This window comes from Neoarius graeffei, chromosome 16, assembly GCF_027579695.1.
Source record: "Neoarius graeffei isolate fNeoGra1 chromosome 16, fNeoGra1.pri, whole genome shotgun sequence".
In the NCBI taxonomy this organism is placed as follows: domain Eukaryota; kingdom Metazoa; phylum Chordata; class Actinopteri; order Siluriformes; family Ariidae; genus Neoarius; species Neoarius graeffei.
In genome coordinates this window covers 55,654,623-55,670,897 of record NC_083584.1, presented here as the reverse complement: position 1 = coordinate 55,670,897, position 16,275 = coordinate 55,654,623, and the positions used below count along the sequence as shown (strand labels likewise).

Genomic DNA, 16,275 nt, shown 5'->3' with positions numbered 1-16,275 from the left:
AAAAGTTGGGACAAGGCCATGTTTACCACTGTGAGACATCCCCTTTTCTCTTTACAACAGTCTGTAAACGTCTGGGGACTGAGGAGACAAGTTGCTCAAGTTTAGGGATAGGAATGTTAACCCATTCTTGTCTAATGTAGGATTCTAGTTGCTCAACTGTCTTAGGTCTTTTTTGTCATATATTCCGTTTTATGATGCGCCAAATGTTTTCTATGGGTGAAAGATCTGGACTGCAGGCTGGCCAGTTCAGTACCCGGACCCTTCTTCTACGCAGCCATGATGCTGTAATTGATGCAGTATGTGGTTTGGCATTGTCATGTTGGAAAATGCAAGGTTTTCCCTGAAAGAGACGTTGTCTGGATGGGAGCATATGTTGCTCTAGAACCTGGATATACCTTTCAGCATTGATGGCATCTTTCCAGATGTGTAAGCTGCCCATGCCACATGCACTAATGCAACCCCATACCATCAGAGATGCAGGCTTCTGAACTGAGCGCCGATAACAACTTGGGTCATCCTTCTCCTCTTTAGTCCGAATGACACGGCGTCCCTGATTTCCGTACAGAACTTCAAATTTTGATTCGTCTGACCACAGAACAGTTTTCCACTTTGCCACAGTCCATTTTAAATGAGCCTTGGCCCAGAGAAGACGTCTGCACTTCTGGATAATGTTTAGATACGGCTTCTTCTTTGACCTATAGAGTTTTAGCTGGCAACGGCGGATGGCATGGTGAATTGTGTTCACAGATAATGTTCTCTGGAAATATTCCTGAGTCCATTTTGTGATTTCCAATGCAGAAGCATGCCTGTATGTGATGCAGTGCCGTCTAAGGGCCCGGAGATCACAGGCACCCAGTATGGTTTTCCGGCCTTGACCCTTACGCACGGAGATTCTTCCAGATTCTCTGACTCTTTTGATGATATTATGCACTGTAGATGATGATATGTTCAAACTCTTTGCAATTTTACACTGTCGAACTCCTTTCTGATATTGCTCCACTATTTGTCGGCGCAGAATTAGGGGGATTGGTGATCCTCTTCCCATCTTTACTTCTGAGAGCTGCTGCCACTCCAAGATGCTCTTTTTATACCCAGTCATGTTAATGACCTATTGCCAATTGACCTAATGAGTTGCAATTTGGTCCTCCAGCTGTTCCTTTTTTGTACCTTTAACTTTTCCAGCCTCTTATTGTCCCTGTCCCAACTTTTTTGAGATGTGTTGCTGTCATGAAATTTCAAATGAGCCAATATTTGGCATGAAATTTCAAAATGTCTCACTTTCGACATTTGATATGTTGTCTCTGTTCTATTGTGAATACAATATCAGTTTTATAAATTATTGCATTCTGTTTTTATGTACAATTTGTACTTTGTCCCAACTTTTTTGGAATCGGGGTTGTACCAAGTGTCTGTACTTTATACTATTTTACTTTTACCTCTTACAGTTTTCGAAACTAAAACCTCTGAACCGAGGCTGACATACCGTACACACACTGTCGCCATGACCGAAACTCTTATTTCCCGGAAATGGCCTGGTGCTAGAGCTCAGTGGAACACACTTTCCCTCTGTAATAAGCATAAACATGTCTGAAAGCGATTTCTTTAGTCTAGTTCATTTATTTCAAATGGTGAACCGAATTGTATACACTCACCGGCCATTTTAATCGGAACATGTGTATGCGCATACGCAGTGCGCGGCTGTTACACTCTTACATTCTTACAGCATGATGACATAGTGGCTAGCGCCTCTATATGAGGCAATAGCCACAACAAAAATGATTTTGATCTTTTTGGTGACCTTGACTGGAGGACCCTCAAAATGTTGGAGGTTCTATTTGAGACCAATGGCCATCTATCCTGAAAGTTTCATGAAGATTGATCCAGCTGTTTTCCCATAATATCGTTAACAAAAAAAACAAAGAATCCTGACCAAAAACAATACCTCGCCCCCTGTTGGACTCTGTCCCAGGCAAGGTAACAACTTTAAAGTGCATATCATGGGTAAATTTAGGAGCAAGATCAATGTAATTCTCCTATTTTATATTAAACTTTGGTCAAACATCTGTCACATTTTGCATTTTGTGCAATTTTTTTACCTTGCACAATACCAGAAAAATTCAGTTGAAATCAAGCCATTTGAGGCGAATTGGTCCGCCTCTGAAAAAACTTGGCATTTGGATTTCCTGGGAAACATTCATTCGTGCGGGACGCTTCCCTCTGAATCCTACGTCAGCGCTGGCTGGTTTATGAGAAAACGACCTGGTGGTTTCTGTGCAAGCTCTCACAGCCTGTTGGTGCTTCCGCAGGTGACGTCACGAATCTGGCTCCAGAGTCCCTTGGGATTTTTCCAGACACATTTTGTTATTTTATTTTTTCTGCTGTAGACAGATGACCTTGTGCAAAATTACCCTTCTGGATGAGTGTGTAAAGGGACATACTTTCATATAAAAAAAAGAAATTGGTACAGAATATGCACTTTAAAGTGGTAGGCATGTTGTGTAAAACAAATGGCGCTCATCTCATCTCATCTCATCTCATCTCATTATCTCTAGCCGCTTTATCCTGTTCTACAGGGTCGCAGGCAAGCTGGAGCCTATCCCAGCTGAGTACGGGCGAAAGGCAGGGTACACCCTGGACAAGTCGCCAGGTCATCACAGGGCTGACACATAGACACAGACAACCATTCACACTTACGGTCAATTTAGAGTCACCAGTTAACCTAACCTGCATGTCTTTGGACTGTGGGGGAAACCGGAGCACCCGGAGGAAACCCACGCGGACACGGGGAGAACATGCAAACTCCGCACAGAAAGGCCTTCGCCGGCCACGGGGCTCGAACCCGGACCTTCTTGCTGTGAGGCAACAGTGCTAACCACTACACCACCGTGCCACCCTCAAATGGCGCTAACCCCCCAAAAAAATTCGTTTTAATTCCAGCTTGTGATGCAACAAAACCAGACAAGCATGAAGGAGGATAAATACTTTTGCAAGACACTGCACATTTAACAAAAGTTGACAAACAATGTGTGCAGTTGTAAACAAATTTTTTACTGATACAGTTGATTGTGTAGATACATCCATGTAAAGTCACCATTATACACATACTTATGGATTTATGGAGATCAACTGGGCACTAGATAGATAATAAATAGATGAACACAACATCTGTACACCAAAACACTTCCCCAAATGTCATATAAATGTTCATATATCACTACAACATTTATTTACCATTGACAACCATTTGAAAATAAAGTGAATTTCCCTCCATTCTTTTTCTGACTTATTTCCATTACTTTTAGGCTAATTGAACACAGGCAAGTGCTAGAATTGGAAGATAATATTTACAGGTTTCTAAACAAACTCCAAAAAAGGCACAAGTGTCTGTACAACATGTACAAAAAGAAAAACAAAACTGGAAGTGACCAAAAAAAAGTAAAAAAAAAAAATTGGTCATCATTTATGATTGCACATACAATTATGAATGTCAGAAAGTGTGCTTTATAGGTGCCTTGCAAAGATGCAAACCCCCTTAAGTGTTTTCACTTTTACAAAGTGACAAAGTTTTACAAAAAAGAGCTAAAGCAATTGACAAAGATTGAGAGATCACTAGAAAGAAGTAAGTACTGAGTTTCTGTTAAGTACTTTCAGGTAGCAATGACAAGTCTGTCTTCATCATCACTGGAGGCATTGTTGAAGTCATCAGTTACTGGTTGCCTGGTGATGGGCTGTCGTGGCAGTCTTGCCTCACCAGCTTCCACTGATGGGGGCTTTTGTGCACTCTCAGATTCTCCCTCAGTAGATGAGGTCGTATGTGCTTGTAGAGTTAACTTTGCCTTTTCTGCATCAATTGTGCTGAGCACTATATCTTTTCCACTTCTAGTGGGTTTGCTTTCCGAGGCCATTTCCACCAAGGGCTTTACAGCTACGGGAACTATTGCTACAGGCGTTGCTGCTGGCCAGGCTGCAGGAAAGCTACCAGAGGGGGAAGATGCTGGGGGAGACTCTGCTACTTGTGTAGGTAGGGAAACTGAGGCCACCCCATCTGGACTGCCTGGCTTGTCTGGGACCAAAGGGCTAAGAGCAGAAAGGGGACTAAGGGAGGGGATAAGTGCAGGCAAGGCAATGTTGAGGATCTGCAGGCCAGGAATATGACCTGGGGAGGCTGTGCTGCTCTGAGGTGCTGGGCTGGCTGCCAGCACCTGCACACCCAGAGCTGCATTTAGCGCAAGACTTTGCTGTGGTACCAGTTGGGTGGAGTTAGCTAAACCCACCACACTCAGTGTCTCCATGCCAACAGGCTGAAGTGTGGCTTGGGGAGCACTGAGGGTCTGAAGCCCTGCCACCTGGCCAAGTGGGAAGCAGGGTAGGACACTACTGATTGGTTCCTGAACCACAAGTGGTTGACAAGGTGATCCCTGGGGCTGGGGTGAGGTGTTGGACATTGGGAGGGGGCTGCTAGCCTGTCGGTGGATAACACTGACTGCTGGAATGGTTAGCTGGACAGGCCCTGCCTGAATGGGCACAAAGGTAGAATATGCCGCCAGCCCAGCAGGCACCAGCTGGATGCCACCTACTGGTACCATGCTGTGAGGGGAACGATTAGGTTGCTGGGAGTGTAGGGGGAGGTGGCTGAAGAGGCGAGTAGTGGCTCCAGCTCCAGAGTCTTGGTCTGGACTCAGAGGCGGAAAGTGCAAAGATCCCTGAAGGGAGTCTGAAGTTGTTTGGGTACTTCGGTCAACATTGGAGTTAGATTCATTTGTGGTTTGGGAATCACTAGAGGTTGATTCATCCTGTAAAATATTATTATGGATTCAGTTTCATATGTATTAATTTTTGTGTACAAAGTTGTATAAAACCTAATATTTCAGGGTGTTAATTTTAAGCTATCAGAAATTAATTAACGTTTTTACCAGTGCAGCTTTGCATGCAGGATACCTGCCAGGCAAGACTCAATGCATGTGTATGGAAGTATATTTTGACAGACACATAAGGAAATAGGAAGGTAAAGTGGAGAGGTCACAGATCTCACCTGGCCAGATGAGGAAATCTTGCTTGGCATGGGTGGACTAGGAGGCACATCAGGGTCAGGATAATCAATGGACATCTGTCTGCAGGGTGAAACTGGGCTCATCATGTGTACAGACTCTGTGTCAGAGGAATTGCATTCTGAGGTAGGAGCTGGGTAGGAGACAAAGTAAGAGGGGCTGGGGCCATGACTAGAGCAAACAGCAGAGCTTGACATCTGTCTGACCAATGACACTGAGCTAGTTATGGCCAGTGAATCAGTGTCCAATGCCTGGGATTTTGATCCTGGAATTTGAGGGAGAGGAGCTGGGTTAGGGTTTGGGCTGATGGACATTTGTGCTAGGAGGGAGCTTGGTGCTGGATCAGCCTGGCTTGATGGGAGATGCTGGGGGCTGGCAGATACTGAAGGTGTGGCAGAGAGCCCTGACTCTGCCTGGCTGTCCTCCTCATCTTCCTCCTCACCATCATTATCCTCATCATCAGGACCATCTGAATCATCGCCATCTGAATCTTGTCGATCTGCATTGCCCATTCTCCCATGATCACCTCCTGAGAAAATTTTGAAAAAAGATGTACATCTTATGGGTTACTGTAGGATGTATATTCAGACAAATGGTTTTTTTAGGAGCCATAAATATTAATTATCTATTGTTAAGAATACCACAATCAGACTTTGTTAGCAAATAACACGATAAAATGCTTCATCTCAGAAGCAGCATTATAGCCAAAACAGACTTAAAGTTAACTATTAGATAATGATAAATATAGAGAACAATAAAACCATTAAGGTTTCCAGTATAACTGAATTACAGTGACACATTCTACATTAAAAAAAAATCATGCATCTTCCCAGACTATAAAGTCACCATCTGCATTTAAAACAGTATACATCAATAGAAAAAACAAGAAGATTCTTTGGATTTAGAGGTGAGGCACAGCAACACCTGCAACCTCAAGCACATGTGGCTAAGGCTAGATTGTGCAATAACAAAAAACCACCAAAAAACCTCAAGAAAAAAAACAGAAAAAGGCAAATTATTTGAGTGACTAGAACGAGAGGAAGCTTACAGCTTTTAACATCTCTAAAATTAGACGTTGCAATTTCCCCTCACTAAAGGCTGTTCATGCCACCCACATATGCTTCGAGTTAACAAGGGAAGCTGCTGCATTTAGAATCTTTCAATTACACCATAGCATTGCAATTGATCAGGACTGCTAGTGAAAACAGTGCAGGACAATCAGCATTTAAAGGTGGTTATTATTAGTAAATCTATTAATGGGCAAGTTGTTGTTACTGTAGATATCTTGGGGCCCTGGTGTAAACATACCATGTTGACTCTATTGTGGATTTCTTAAATTATGCAGGAGTGAAGTAAATGTTGCTCTCCCTCTGTTCCTTCCTTTCTTTGTGGGCATTGGTATATTTTAGCCATATTACATTAGCTCGACAGTAGTAAACTACTCAAAGTCAAATCTATAAAATCCAGCCTTTCAGGACCATAAAACCTTTCATTTGCACAATCAGGTCTCAGAATAGGAAATCACAAAATGTGCTTTTGAGACTACAGTTGGAAATGTAAATGCTGTGTCAACTGGCAGAGTCTCAATCAGTGGCCTATATTTACATGATAATATTCCACTTATAAGTCAAGGCTTAATACTAGATGTACTCAAATCTTTCAGTTTTCTCAGCATAAATCATTAGTTTATTTTATATTAGTGGTACCTGAGTCTTCAGTATCGTGGTCCTCAATAACACCAATGGCAACTCCCATCTCCATACACTTCTTACTATGGGCTTTGGATTTCATGTGCTTTGTAAGGTTTCCTGTGCAAGTGGTGAAACAGACAGGTTCAACCAAGGTAGGAGTGGTACATGGCCAGAGGAGTAGATTGCATAAGTCAAGACATGTCTCTGAGCCTCCATGTTTTGGTTGAGCAACTGTTACAGAAGTTCTTAAAAGAACGTAGGCTGTTCTGACAGTGTATGCCTCTCTGCAGTAAAACGTGGGTAGATGAGTATGGGATGAATCATGTAAGCCTTTTTTTTTGAGAGGATTGCAGTCATGAGAACAGTCAGTTTGCATAACACAGTATATACAGTGTATGTATGTATGTATGTATGTATGTATGTATGTATGTATGTATGTATGTATGTATGTGCATTTGAAAGTACTGGCCTGGCAAGGCCAATCCTTTTGTTTTTTGCTATACACTGAAGACATTTGGGTTTGAAATCAAAAGATAAATAAAACATTAGAATTTCAGCTTTCATTTCCTGGTATTTACATATAGATGTGTTAAACAACTTAGAACATGGCACCTTTGTTGACAGACCACCCAATCTCTAGGTAAGCAGAAGTATTGGAACATAATCTTACACTAAATGACAGTAAATAATTAAATAATATTGGCTGTCTTTGAGTGGTATATCAGATATATTCCATTCAGCTAGCATGATATTGAACAAGTCAAAGACGAGTAGCTGAATGAAATATATAGAATAGAATAGAATAGAATAGAATGCCCTTTATTGTCATTTTACAATCAATTGTATAATGAGATTAGAAGCGTCTCCCTTTCCAGTGCAAAAAAGTAAGTATAAAAGAAAGAGAAAAAAAAATTAAATCCTAACAAATAAACATTACAAAAATTGAAATACGTATAAAAGTGTCTTATATCCAAGTATGAATATGAATATGGATGGGCTATGTATAGAATAAATAATAAATTATTTGTATTGCACAGAATGTGAGAGCAGCAGTGACAGTGACAGATTTTTGCATAACGTCGACATTATATTTGTTTCCTCTCAGAGTTCAGTATGGAGATGGCTCTTGGGAAGAAGCTGTTTTTCATTCTAGTAGTCCTTGTTTTAATACATCTGTAGTGCCTCCCAGAAGGAAGCAGCTCAAACAGCTGGGAGGCAGAATGTGAATTGTCCTTAATGATGCTCCGAGCTCTGCTGATGCACCGGGTGGTGTATATGTCCGTCAGGGAGGGGAGAGGGCAGCCGACAATCCTCTGCGCTGCTGCGACTGTCCTCTGAAGCCTCCCTCTGTCTGCAGCAGTGCACCTCCCGTATGAGGTGGACAAGCAGTACATCAGCAGGCTTTCAATGGAGGAGCGGTAGAAGGCCAGCAGCAGCTTCTGGTCTAGATTGTTCTTCCTGAGGACTCTCAGGAAGTGTAGACGCTGCTGAGCCTTCTTTATAACAGCTGAGATGTTGATTGTCCAGGAGAGGTCGTCAGAGATCTGGACTCCCAGGAATCTGAAATCATGAACCCTCTCCACACACTCGCCGTTGATGTAGAGGGGGAGGTGATCACTTTTCTTCCTCCTTAAGTCCACAATGATCTCCTTTGTCTTTGTGGTGTTTAGAGCCAGGTTGATTACTGAGCACCAGGTCACGAGCCTCTGAACCTCCTCCCTGTAGGCTGTCTCGTCTCCATCTGTGATCAGCCCGACCACTGTGGTGTTGTCAGCAAATTTGACGATCATGTTGTCACCGTGAACTGGACTACAGTCATAGGTGTAGAGACAGTACAGGAGGGGGCTCAGCACGCAGCCCTGTGGTGAACCGGTGCTCAGTGTACGTGTGGAGGAAAGGTGGGGGCCAAGTCTCACAGTCTGGGGCCTGTTGGTCAAAAAATCCTTAATCCAGGTGCATATGAGAGGGGGGAGGCCTAAAATGTCCAGCTTTGTGATCAGAGTGTCCGGGATGATTGTGTTAAATGCTGAGTTGTAGTCTACAAAGAGCATTCTTGCATAGCTCTGCTGCTATTCCAGGTGGCTCAACACAGCGTGCAGAGCTATGACAATGGCGTCCTCCGTAGATCTGTTCGCCCGGTATGCGAACTGGTGGGGGTCGAGTGTGGGGGGAAGACAGTCTTTGATGTGCTGGAGGACCAATCTCTCAAAGCACTTCATAATTACCGGGGTGAGGGCAACAGGGCGGTAGTCATTGAGGCTGGTTGTGGGTGACTGTTTTGGGATGGGAATTATTATGGCTGACTTCAGGCAGGTAGGGATGACTGCTTGGGCCAACGAGAGGTTGACGATCCTGCAGAGGATGTAGGACAGCTGGTGGGGACATGCTCGGAGCACCTTGCCAGGTACTCCGTCCGGACCGGCAGCCTTCCTGGGGTTCACTGCCTGGAGCACACGCCTCACCTCCTGCTCTTCTACAATGAGTGGAGGGGTGCTGGGATCTGATGGGGGTGGGGGCAGGGCTACAGCAAGTGAGTGTCACTGCGGAGATTCAAAGCGAGCAAAGAAGCAATTGAGCTCCTCTGCCAGCGACTTACTTGGGACTCCTGATGTCACATCACCTCTGAAGTTGGTGATGTTCTGTATGCCCTGCCACATCTCTCATGGTCTGTTGCTGGCGAGATGGGACTCTATCTTCCTCTTATAGTCCGCTTTGGCTTTTTTAATCCCTTTCTTCAGGTCAGCTCGAGTCATGCTGTAAAGGACTCTGTCGCCTGACCTGAAGGCAGTGTTGTGGGCCTTGAGGAGTGAGTGAACCTGGTTGGTCATCCAGGGTTTCTGATTTGGAAAAACCCAGATGGTTTTGTCCACAGATACAGTTCCCATACAGAACTTGATGTAGTCCAAAACTGTCTCTGTGAACGTTTCCAGGTCCTGATGTTCAAATAGGTCCCAGTCTGTGTGTTGAAGGCAGTCCTGGAGTTCGCTGAGTGCATTCTCAGGCCAAGTTGTTACAGTCTTTGTGATGGGCCTGGATCTGCATCTGAGGGGGGTGTATGCAGGGATGAGCAGCAAGGAAAGATGGTCTGACTGTCCGAGGTGGGGGAGGGGCATGGCTCTGTAACCGTGTTTGATGTTGGAGTACATGTGATCAAGAGTCCTTTCCCCTCTTGTTGGGCACTTCACGTGCTGGTGAAACTTCGGGAGTACAGTCTTAAGATTGGTCTTATTAAAGTCTCCAGCTATAATGTGAACGCCATCAGGGTGGGCCCGCTGCTGTTCATTGATGGCGTTCAGCAGGAGAGAGAGCGCCGCGCTAGCGTTAGTGTCTGGCGGGACGTAAACAGCGGTGACAATCACTACGGTTATCTCTCTCGGGAGAAAATAAGGCCGACATCTTACAGACATGTACTCTATGTCAGGGGAGCAGTGCTTCACTATAATACTGCTGTTGTTGCACCAGTCCTCATGCACATAAATACAGAGCCCCCCACCTCTACTTTTGCTGGAGTCCTCAGTCCTATCCCCGCGGTGCAGGGAGCGGCCAGCTAGCTGCACGCTAGCATCAGGGATCTTCGGGTTCAGCCAGGTCTCTGTAATAATGAGGGCACAGCAGTCTCGAATGTAGCAATTTACCACAAGTTGTAGTTCCAGATCCTCCATCTTGTGGGTGAGAGATCTGGGATTGGTGAGATATAGGCTCGGCAGGGGTGGCTTGTGCGGTTGGTTCCTTAGCCTTAGCAGGAGGCCGGACCTGCAACCTCGCTTCTGCTTCCTCTCCCTCCTTCGCCTGCTCCGCTTTCCAGACCCAACAACAAACCACGAAGAATCTGGTGGTCTTGCTAGCTCGTCCGGGATGTTGTGACTGAATTGAAATTCCCTCGTAACGGCAATCTTATGTCAGTAGCCAATATCTACGAGGTCCTGGCGGCTGTAGTGGTGTACCACCGAAGCGAAAATACACAAAGTCCACAAACGAACAAACAAAAGACGTAAAAAACACACTGAAGGGGAGAGCCGTGAGCCGCTGCGTCTGAGCATGCCGCCATCTTGGTTGCCCATGATGATATACCGTACCATGAAAGAAGACATTATTATTATTATTATTATTATTATTATTATTATACATACACATTTGATGGAACAATTATAGATTTTACAAAAAGTTAAGAACAAGGGGTAACTTACCAATATTGAATGCTGATTCTGATCAAATGTAATTCAATGTTCTGTCAATCCAAATGTACATGTACAAAGTCAAAGTTCTAACAATAAAAATGGTACAAGTCCAAAAAGCCTGAACAACAACCCAACTTATATACAAGCTATATACAGGTTGACAGTTCAAGTTCAAAGTTACTTTTGGTAGTAGTTAATTGTTACATTACAGTTATTCAAAACAAGGGTTTTGCTGAGTGAAATCCATGAGTGAAGTCATCTTGTAAAAGTCTCTGTCACTTTTCCAAACCTCCAAGTAGAACTTTGACAATATTTCCGCTAGTGCTCTCTTTTCCAGTTTTTCAGTGTCCATTGATATGTTTTTCTCTTTTAAATATAGGTGAAGAATATATAATGAAGTTTTGGTAGTCTTTCAGCACGTTTCAGCCTTTCAGCACACAGGTGTTCAGCACGTCTTTCTCTTTCAAAATTCTCTCCAAATCTTCTGCTTTTAATGAAGCAAACCGTCTCCAACGTGTCTCAGTTTATGTACAATTGGTCACAGTCACTCGGTAGCATGGAAGTTTTGTCTCAGACGTGTCTCTTTTCCAGCTTTTCAGTGTCCATGGGTATGTTTTTCTTTTGTAAATATGCGTGAAGAATATCCAATGAAGTTTTGGTAGCCTTTCGGGTGTTCAGCGTGTCTTTCCCTTTCCAAATTCTCTCTAAATCTTCCACTGTTAATGAAGCAAACCTCGTGGCCATGTTTGTGTACAAACTGTCAGTCACTCGCTAGCGCGCAAGTTTTACATCTCCGATGTGTCTCTTTTCCAGTTTTTCAATGTCCATCAGCATGTAAATATGCATGAAGAATATATAATGAAGTTTTGGTAGCCTTTCGGGTGTTCAGCGCATCTTTAGTTTCAGTTTATTTATTTAGTGCTTAAACCTAGCACTGGATTAGCCTCGTCGTCTCTCTTTCCTGGCCGACAAAGAAATGATTCTGTGCATGCGCAGCAGGAAAGTTTTGTCATTGGATCGTCACATGAGCTCTGACTTGTGACGTCATGTCTTGACAATGTGCAATATTATGACAATATTATTGTATGCTCATTCTCCATTGGGGAGAGTGCCATAATAGATGGAGGATAAGCGATATTATAATATTGTATGCCATCAATAAACCCACTAGAAGGGAATAGAATACATGTTTTTATTCCATGGAAAAAGTGTCCCATATGTATAATAATACTTAATATTTGACACTAGTTCCCTCACTTGCAATAACTCAAGCTGGCGACCTACTAACAGGAGCAAACTTGCCTTCTTTTTTTATAATGTTTGCTTGTAATGCAGCTTCTTTCATTTGTTTGTTTGGGGGGGGGGGTTCTCTCTTCAGTCTCCTCTTCAATAGATGAAATGCTGCTCAAGTCAATTAAGACTGTTAATTGACTTGCTGACCTTCCACTGTTTCACCTAATGAAGTCCTGTGTTGTGTTGCAGTGTGTTTTAAGTCGTTGTCTTGCTGCATGATGAAGTTCCTCCTAATTAGATTGGACACATTTTATGTAAATTATCAGACAGAATGTTTCTGGAAACTTCTGAATTCATTATGCTGCTATCATCATGAGTTCCATCATCAATAAAGATTAATGAGACCATTCCAGAAACAGCCATGCAAGCCCAAGCCATGACACTACCACCACTGTGCTTGACCCATGAGCTTGTATGTTTTGGATCATGAGCAGATCCTTTCTTTCTCCACACTTTGGCCTTTCCATCACTTTGTCAAGGGTAATCTTGGTTCCAAAACTTTTGTGGATTATTTCTGGATTTCTCTCTGAATTCCAATCTGACCTTATGGTTCTTACTGCTGATGAGTGGTTTGCAGCATGTGGTATGGCCTCTATATTTCTGCTCTCACAGTCTTCTTTAACCAGTAGACTGTTGTACCTTCACCCCTGCCCTGTCGAGGTTGTTGTTGAAGTCAGTGACTGTTTTTCAGGACATTCCAAATTCTTACATTGGCTATGCTGCCAATGCTTGCACAATGGCTCTGATGGATTTTTCTTCTTTTCTCAGCTTCAAAATGGATTGATTTTCTCCCATATTCAGCGCTCACATCATCATGTTGGTTTATCCTTTTTAACAACAATTACAGTCTTCACAAGTGAAAGCCAGGGCTCAAACCAAGAGTAGACATTCAGAGCTATTAATTATTTAAAGAATCAATCTAACAGGGCACACCTGGGCAACAAGAAACAACTGCCTGTAACATGTTCCAATATTCTGATCACTAGAAAAATGAATGGGTTCAAACAAAAGGTGCCATGTTCTAAGTTTCATGATTTAAAAGTATTAACAATATATGACATTAACAAATTACAGATTAGTCTTTTTGTTCACAAAATCATCGATGGAAGTTCATGTTTACCAGCACATTACAGAGATAGCATCACATTTAACCCCGATATCCACAAACACAACACAAGACAGTGCAATAACTTAAGACCGATTCTAACCAAATCTAATCAGCGACAGTTTAATGTATAGAGGACCCTTTGTATGGAATAGTCTAAAAAAAAAAAAGTACGTTTTTGCCCCTTTTCAAGAAGCAACTGATAAAGGAAATCTTGAATAATCCAACTATAAAATTACATTGATCTATCTTTCCAAATCCCTGTTATCAATTAATTGTTTATAATTGACGATGTTTTCATGTTTAATGTTAGATTTGTTCAGTAAGTTGATCTTTAGCTTCGCCATATCATTTTATTCAGCAAATCGAGGTCATTATTGTTATTTTACCATGTATTCATATATTTGGGCTTGTAGCAAATTGTATGTTTATTTTTCCTGGGTATCTAGTTGATTAATTACTTTAATTATTAAGTTTTTTTTTTTAATTTTATGCTTTATATAAGTTGACCCTAATATTGTCATTTTTATTTTTATTTTAACAAGGGGAGACCCTGGAAAAACCATCAGGTTTCAGGCCTCCCCTGCATGTCTTGTATTTGTTATATTTTGTTAAGCAAATTTTGTTCTTGTATGTGCAATAAACAATAAAGTTCTTTAACACATCTATATGTAAATATCAGGAAATGAAAGCTAAAATTCTGATCTACCATCTCATATTCATCTTCATAATTCATATTGTATAGTGGTAGCAATACTTCTGGAGGGGACTGTGTGTGTGCATACACGTGCATATACATTGTACTGTTGAACAATACTGAAGACATCAAAACCATGAAATAGCATATGGAAGATGTATGGAATTATGTAGTACACAAAATAGTGTTAAAAAACAAAATATGTTTGATATTTTAGATTCTTCAATGTATCCAGCGTTTACCTTGATGACGCTTTTCACACTATTGGCATTATCTTAACCAGCTTCATGAGATGGTCACTGGGAATGCTTTTCAATTAACAGGTGTGCCTCATCAAAAGTTAATTAGTGCAATTTCTTGCCTTCATAATGCGTTTGAGATCAAACAGTAAATAGTAAATAATAAAAAATACAGTAAACAGCCCTATTCCACAACTGTTGAAATCCATATTATGTTGGGAACTGCTCAACTAAGTAAAGAGAATGACACCCATCATTACTTTAAGACATGAAGTGTCTTTTAATGAATTAAAAAAAAAAAAAAACATGAGATGAGATGAGAAGGTGTGTCCAAACATTTGATCGGTACTGTGTGTATATATATATATATATATATATATATATATATATATATATATATATATATAGACACACACACACACACACACACACACACACACACACACACAGTGGGGCAAAAAAGTATTTAGTCAGCCACCAATTGTGCAAGTTCTCCCACTTAAAAAGATGAGAGAGGCCTGTAATTTTCATCATAGGTACACTTCAACTATGATAGACAGAATGGGGGGAAAGAATCCAGGAAATCACATTGTAGGATTTTTAATGAATTAATTGGTAAATTCCTCGGTAAAATAAGTATTTGGTCACCTACAAACAAGCAAGATTTCTGGCTCTCACAGACCTGTAACAACTTTAAGAGGCTCCTCTGTCCTCCGCTCGTTACCTGTATTGATGGCACCTGTTTGAACTCGTTATCAGTATAAAAGACACCTGTCCACAACCTCAAACAGTCACACTCCAAACTCCACTATGGCCAAGACCAAAGAGCTGTCAAAGGACACCAGAAACAAAATTGTAGACCTGCACTAGGCTGGGAAGACTGAATCTGCAATAGGTAAGCAGCTTGGTGTGAAGAAATCAACTGTGGGAGCAATTATTAGAAAATGGAAGACATACAAGACCACTGATAATCTCCCTCGATCTGGGGCTCCACGCAAGAGCTCACCCCGTGGGGTCAAAATGATCACAAGAACGGTGAGCAAAAATCCCAGAACCACACGGGGGGACCTAGTGAATGACCTGCAGAGAGCTGGGACCAAAGTAGCAAAGGCTACCATCAGTAACACACTACGCCGCCAGGGACTCAAATCCTGCAGTGTCAGACGTGTCCCCCTGCTTAAGCCAGTACATGTCCAGGCCCGTCTTAAGTTTGCTAGAGAGCATTTGGATGATCCAGAAGAGGATTGGGAGAATGTCATATGGTCAGATGAAACCAAAATATAACTTTTTGGTAAAAACTCAACTTGTCGTGTTTGGAGGAGAAAGAATGCTGAGTTGCATCCAAAGAACACCATACCTACTGTGAAACATGGGGGTGGAAACATCATGCTTTGGGGCTGTTTTTCTGCAAAGGGACCAGGACGACTGATCCATGTAAAGGAAAGAATGAATGGGGCCATATATCGTGAGATTTTGAGTGAAAATCTCCTTCCACCAGCAAGGGCATTGAAGATGAAACGTGGCTGGGTCTTTCAGCATGACAATGATCCTAAACACACTGCCCGGGCAATGAAGGAGTGGCTTCGTAAGAAGCATTTCAAGGTCCTGGAGTGGCCTAGCCAGTCTCCAGATCTCAACCCCATAGAAAATCTTTGGAGGGAGTTGAAAGTCTGTGTTGCCCAGCGACAGCCCCAAAACATCACTGCTCTAGAGGAGATCTGCATGGAGGAATGGGCCAAAATACCAGCAACAGTGTGTGAAAACCTTGTGAAGACTTACAGAAAACGTTTGACCTCTGTCATTGCCAACAAAGGGTATATAACAAAGTATTGAGATGAACTTTTGTTATTGACCAAATACTTATTTTCCACCATAATTTGTAAATAAATGCTTTAAAAATCAGACAATGTGATTTTCTGGATTTTTTTTCCTCATTTTGTCTCTCATAGTTGAGGTATACCTATGATGAAAATTACAGGCCTCTCTCATCTTTTTAAGTGGGAGAACTTGCACAATTGGTGGCT

General features: G+C 42.2%; 1 protein-coding gene across 4 annotated transcripts in view; it reads right to left on the bottom strand.

The window, feature by feature from the left end:
- Nucleotides 1–3,027: 3,027 nt before the first annotated feature.
- Nucleotides 3,028–16,275, bottom strand: part of hivep1 (HIVEP zinc finger 1) — a 114,312-nt gene continuing 101,064 nt past the window's right edge. For all 4 annotated transcript variants that reach the window (XM_060943213.1, XM_060943210.1, XM_060943212.1 and 1 more), the window contains exons 7-9: nucleotides 6,755–6,856; nucleotides 5,033–5,577; nucleotides 3,028–4,793 (exon numbers count right to left, since the gene is read on the bottom strand). In XM_060943213.1, the coding sequence (XP_060799196.1) occupies nucleotides 3,648–4,793; nucleotides 5,033–5,577; nucleotides 6,755–6,856 (1,793 nt within the window). In that variant the 3' untranslated portion in view covers nucleotides 3,028–3,647. The remainder of the gene's footprint in view (nucleotides 4,794–5,032; nucleotides 5,578–6,754; nucleotides 6,857–16,275) is intronic.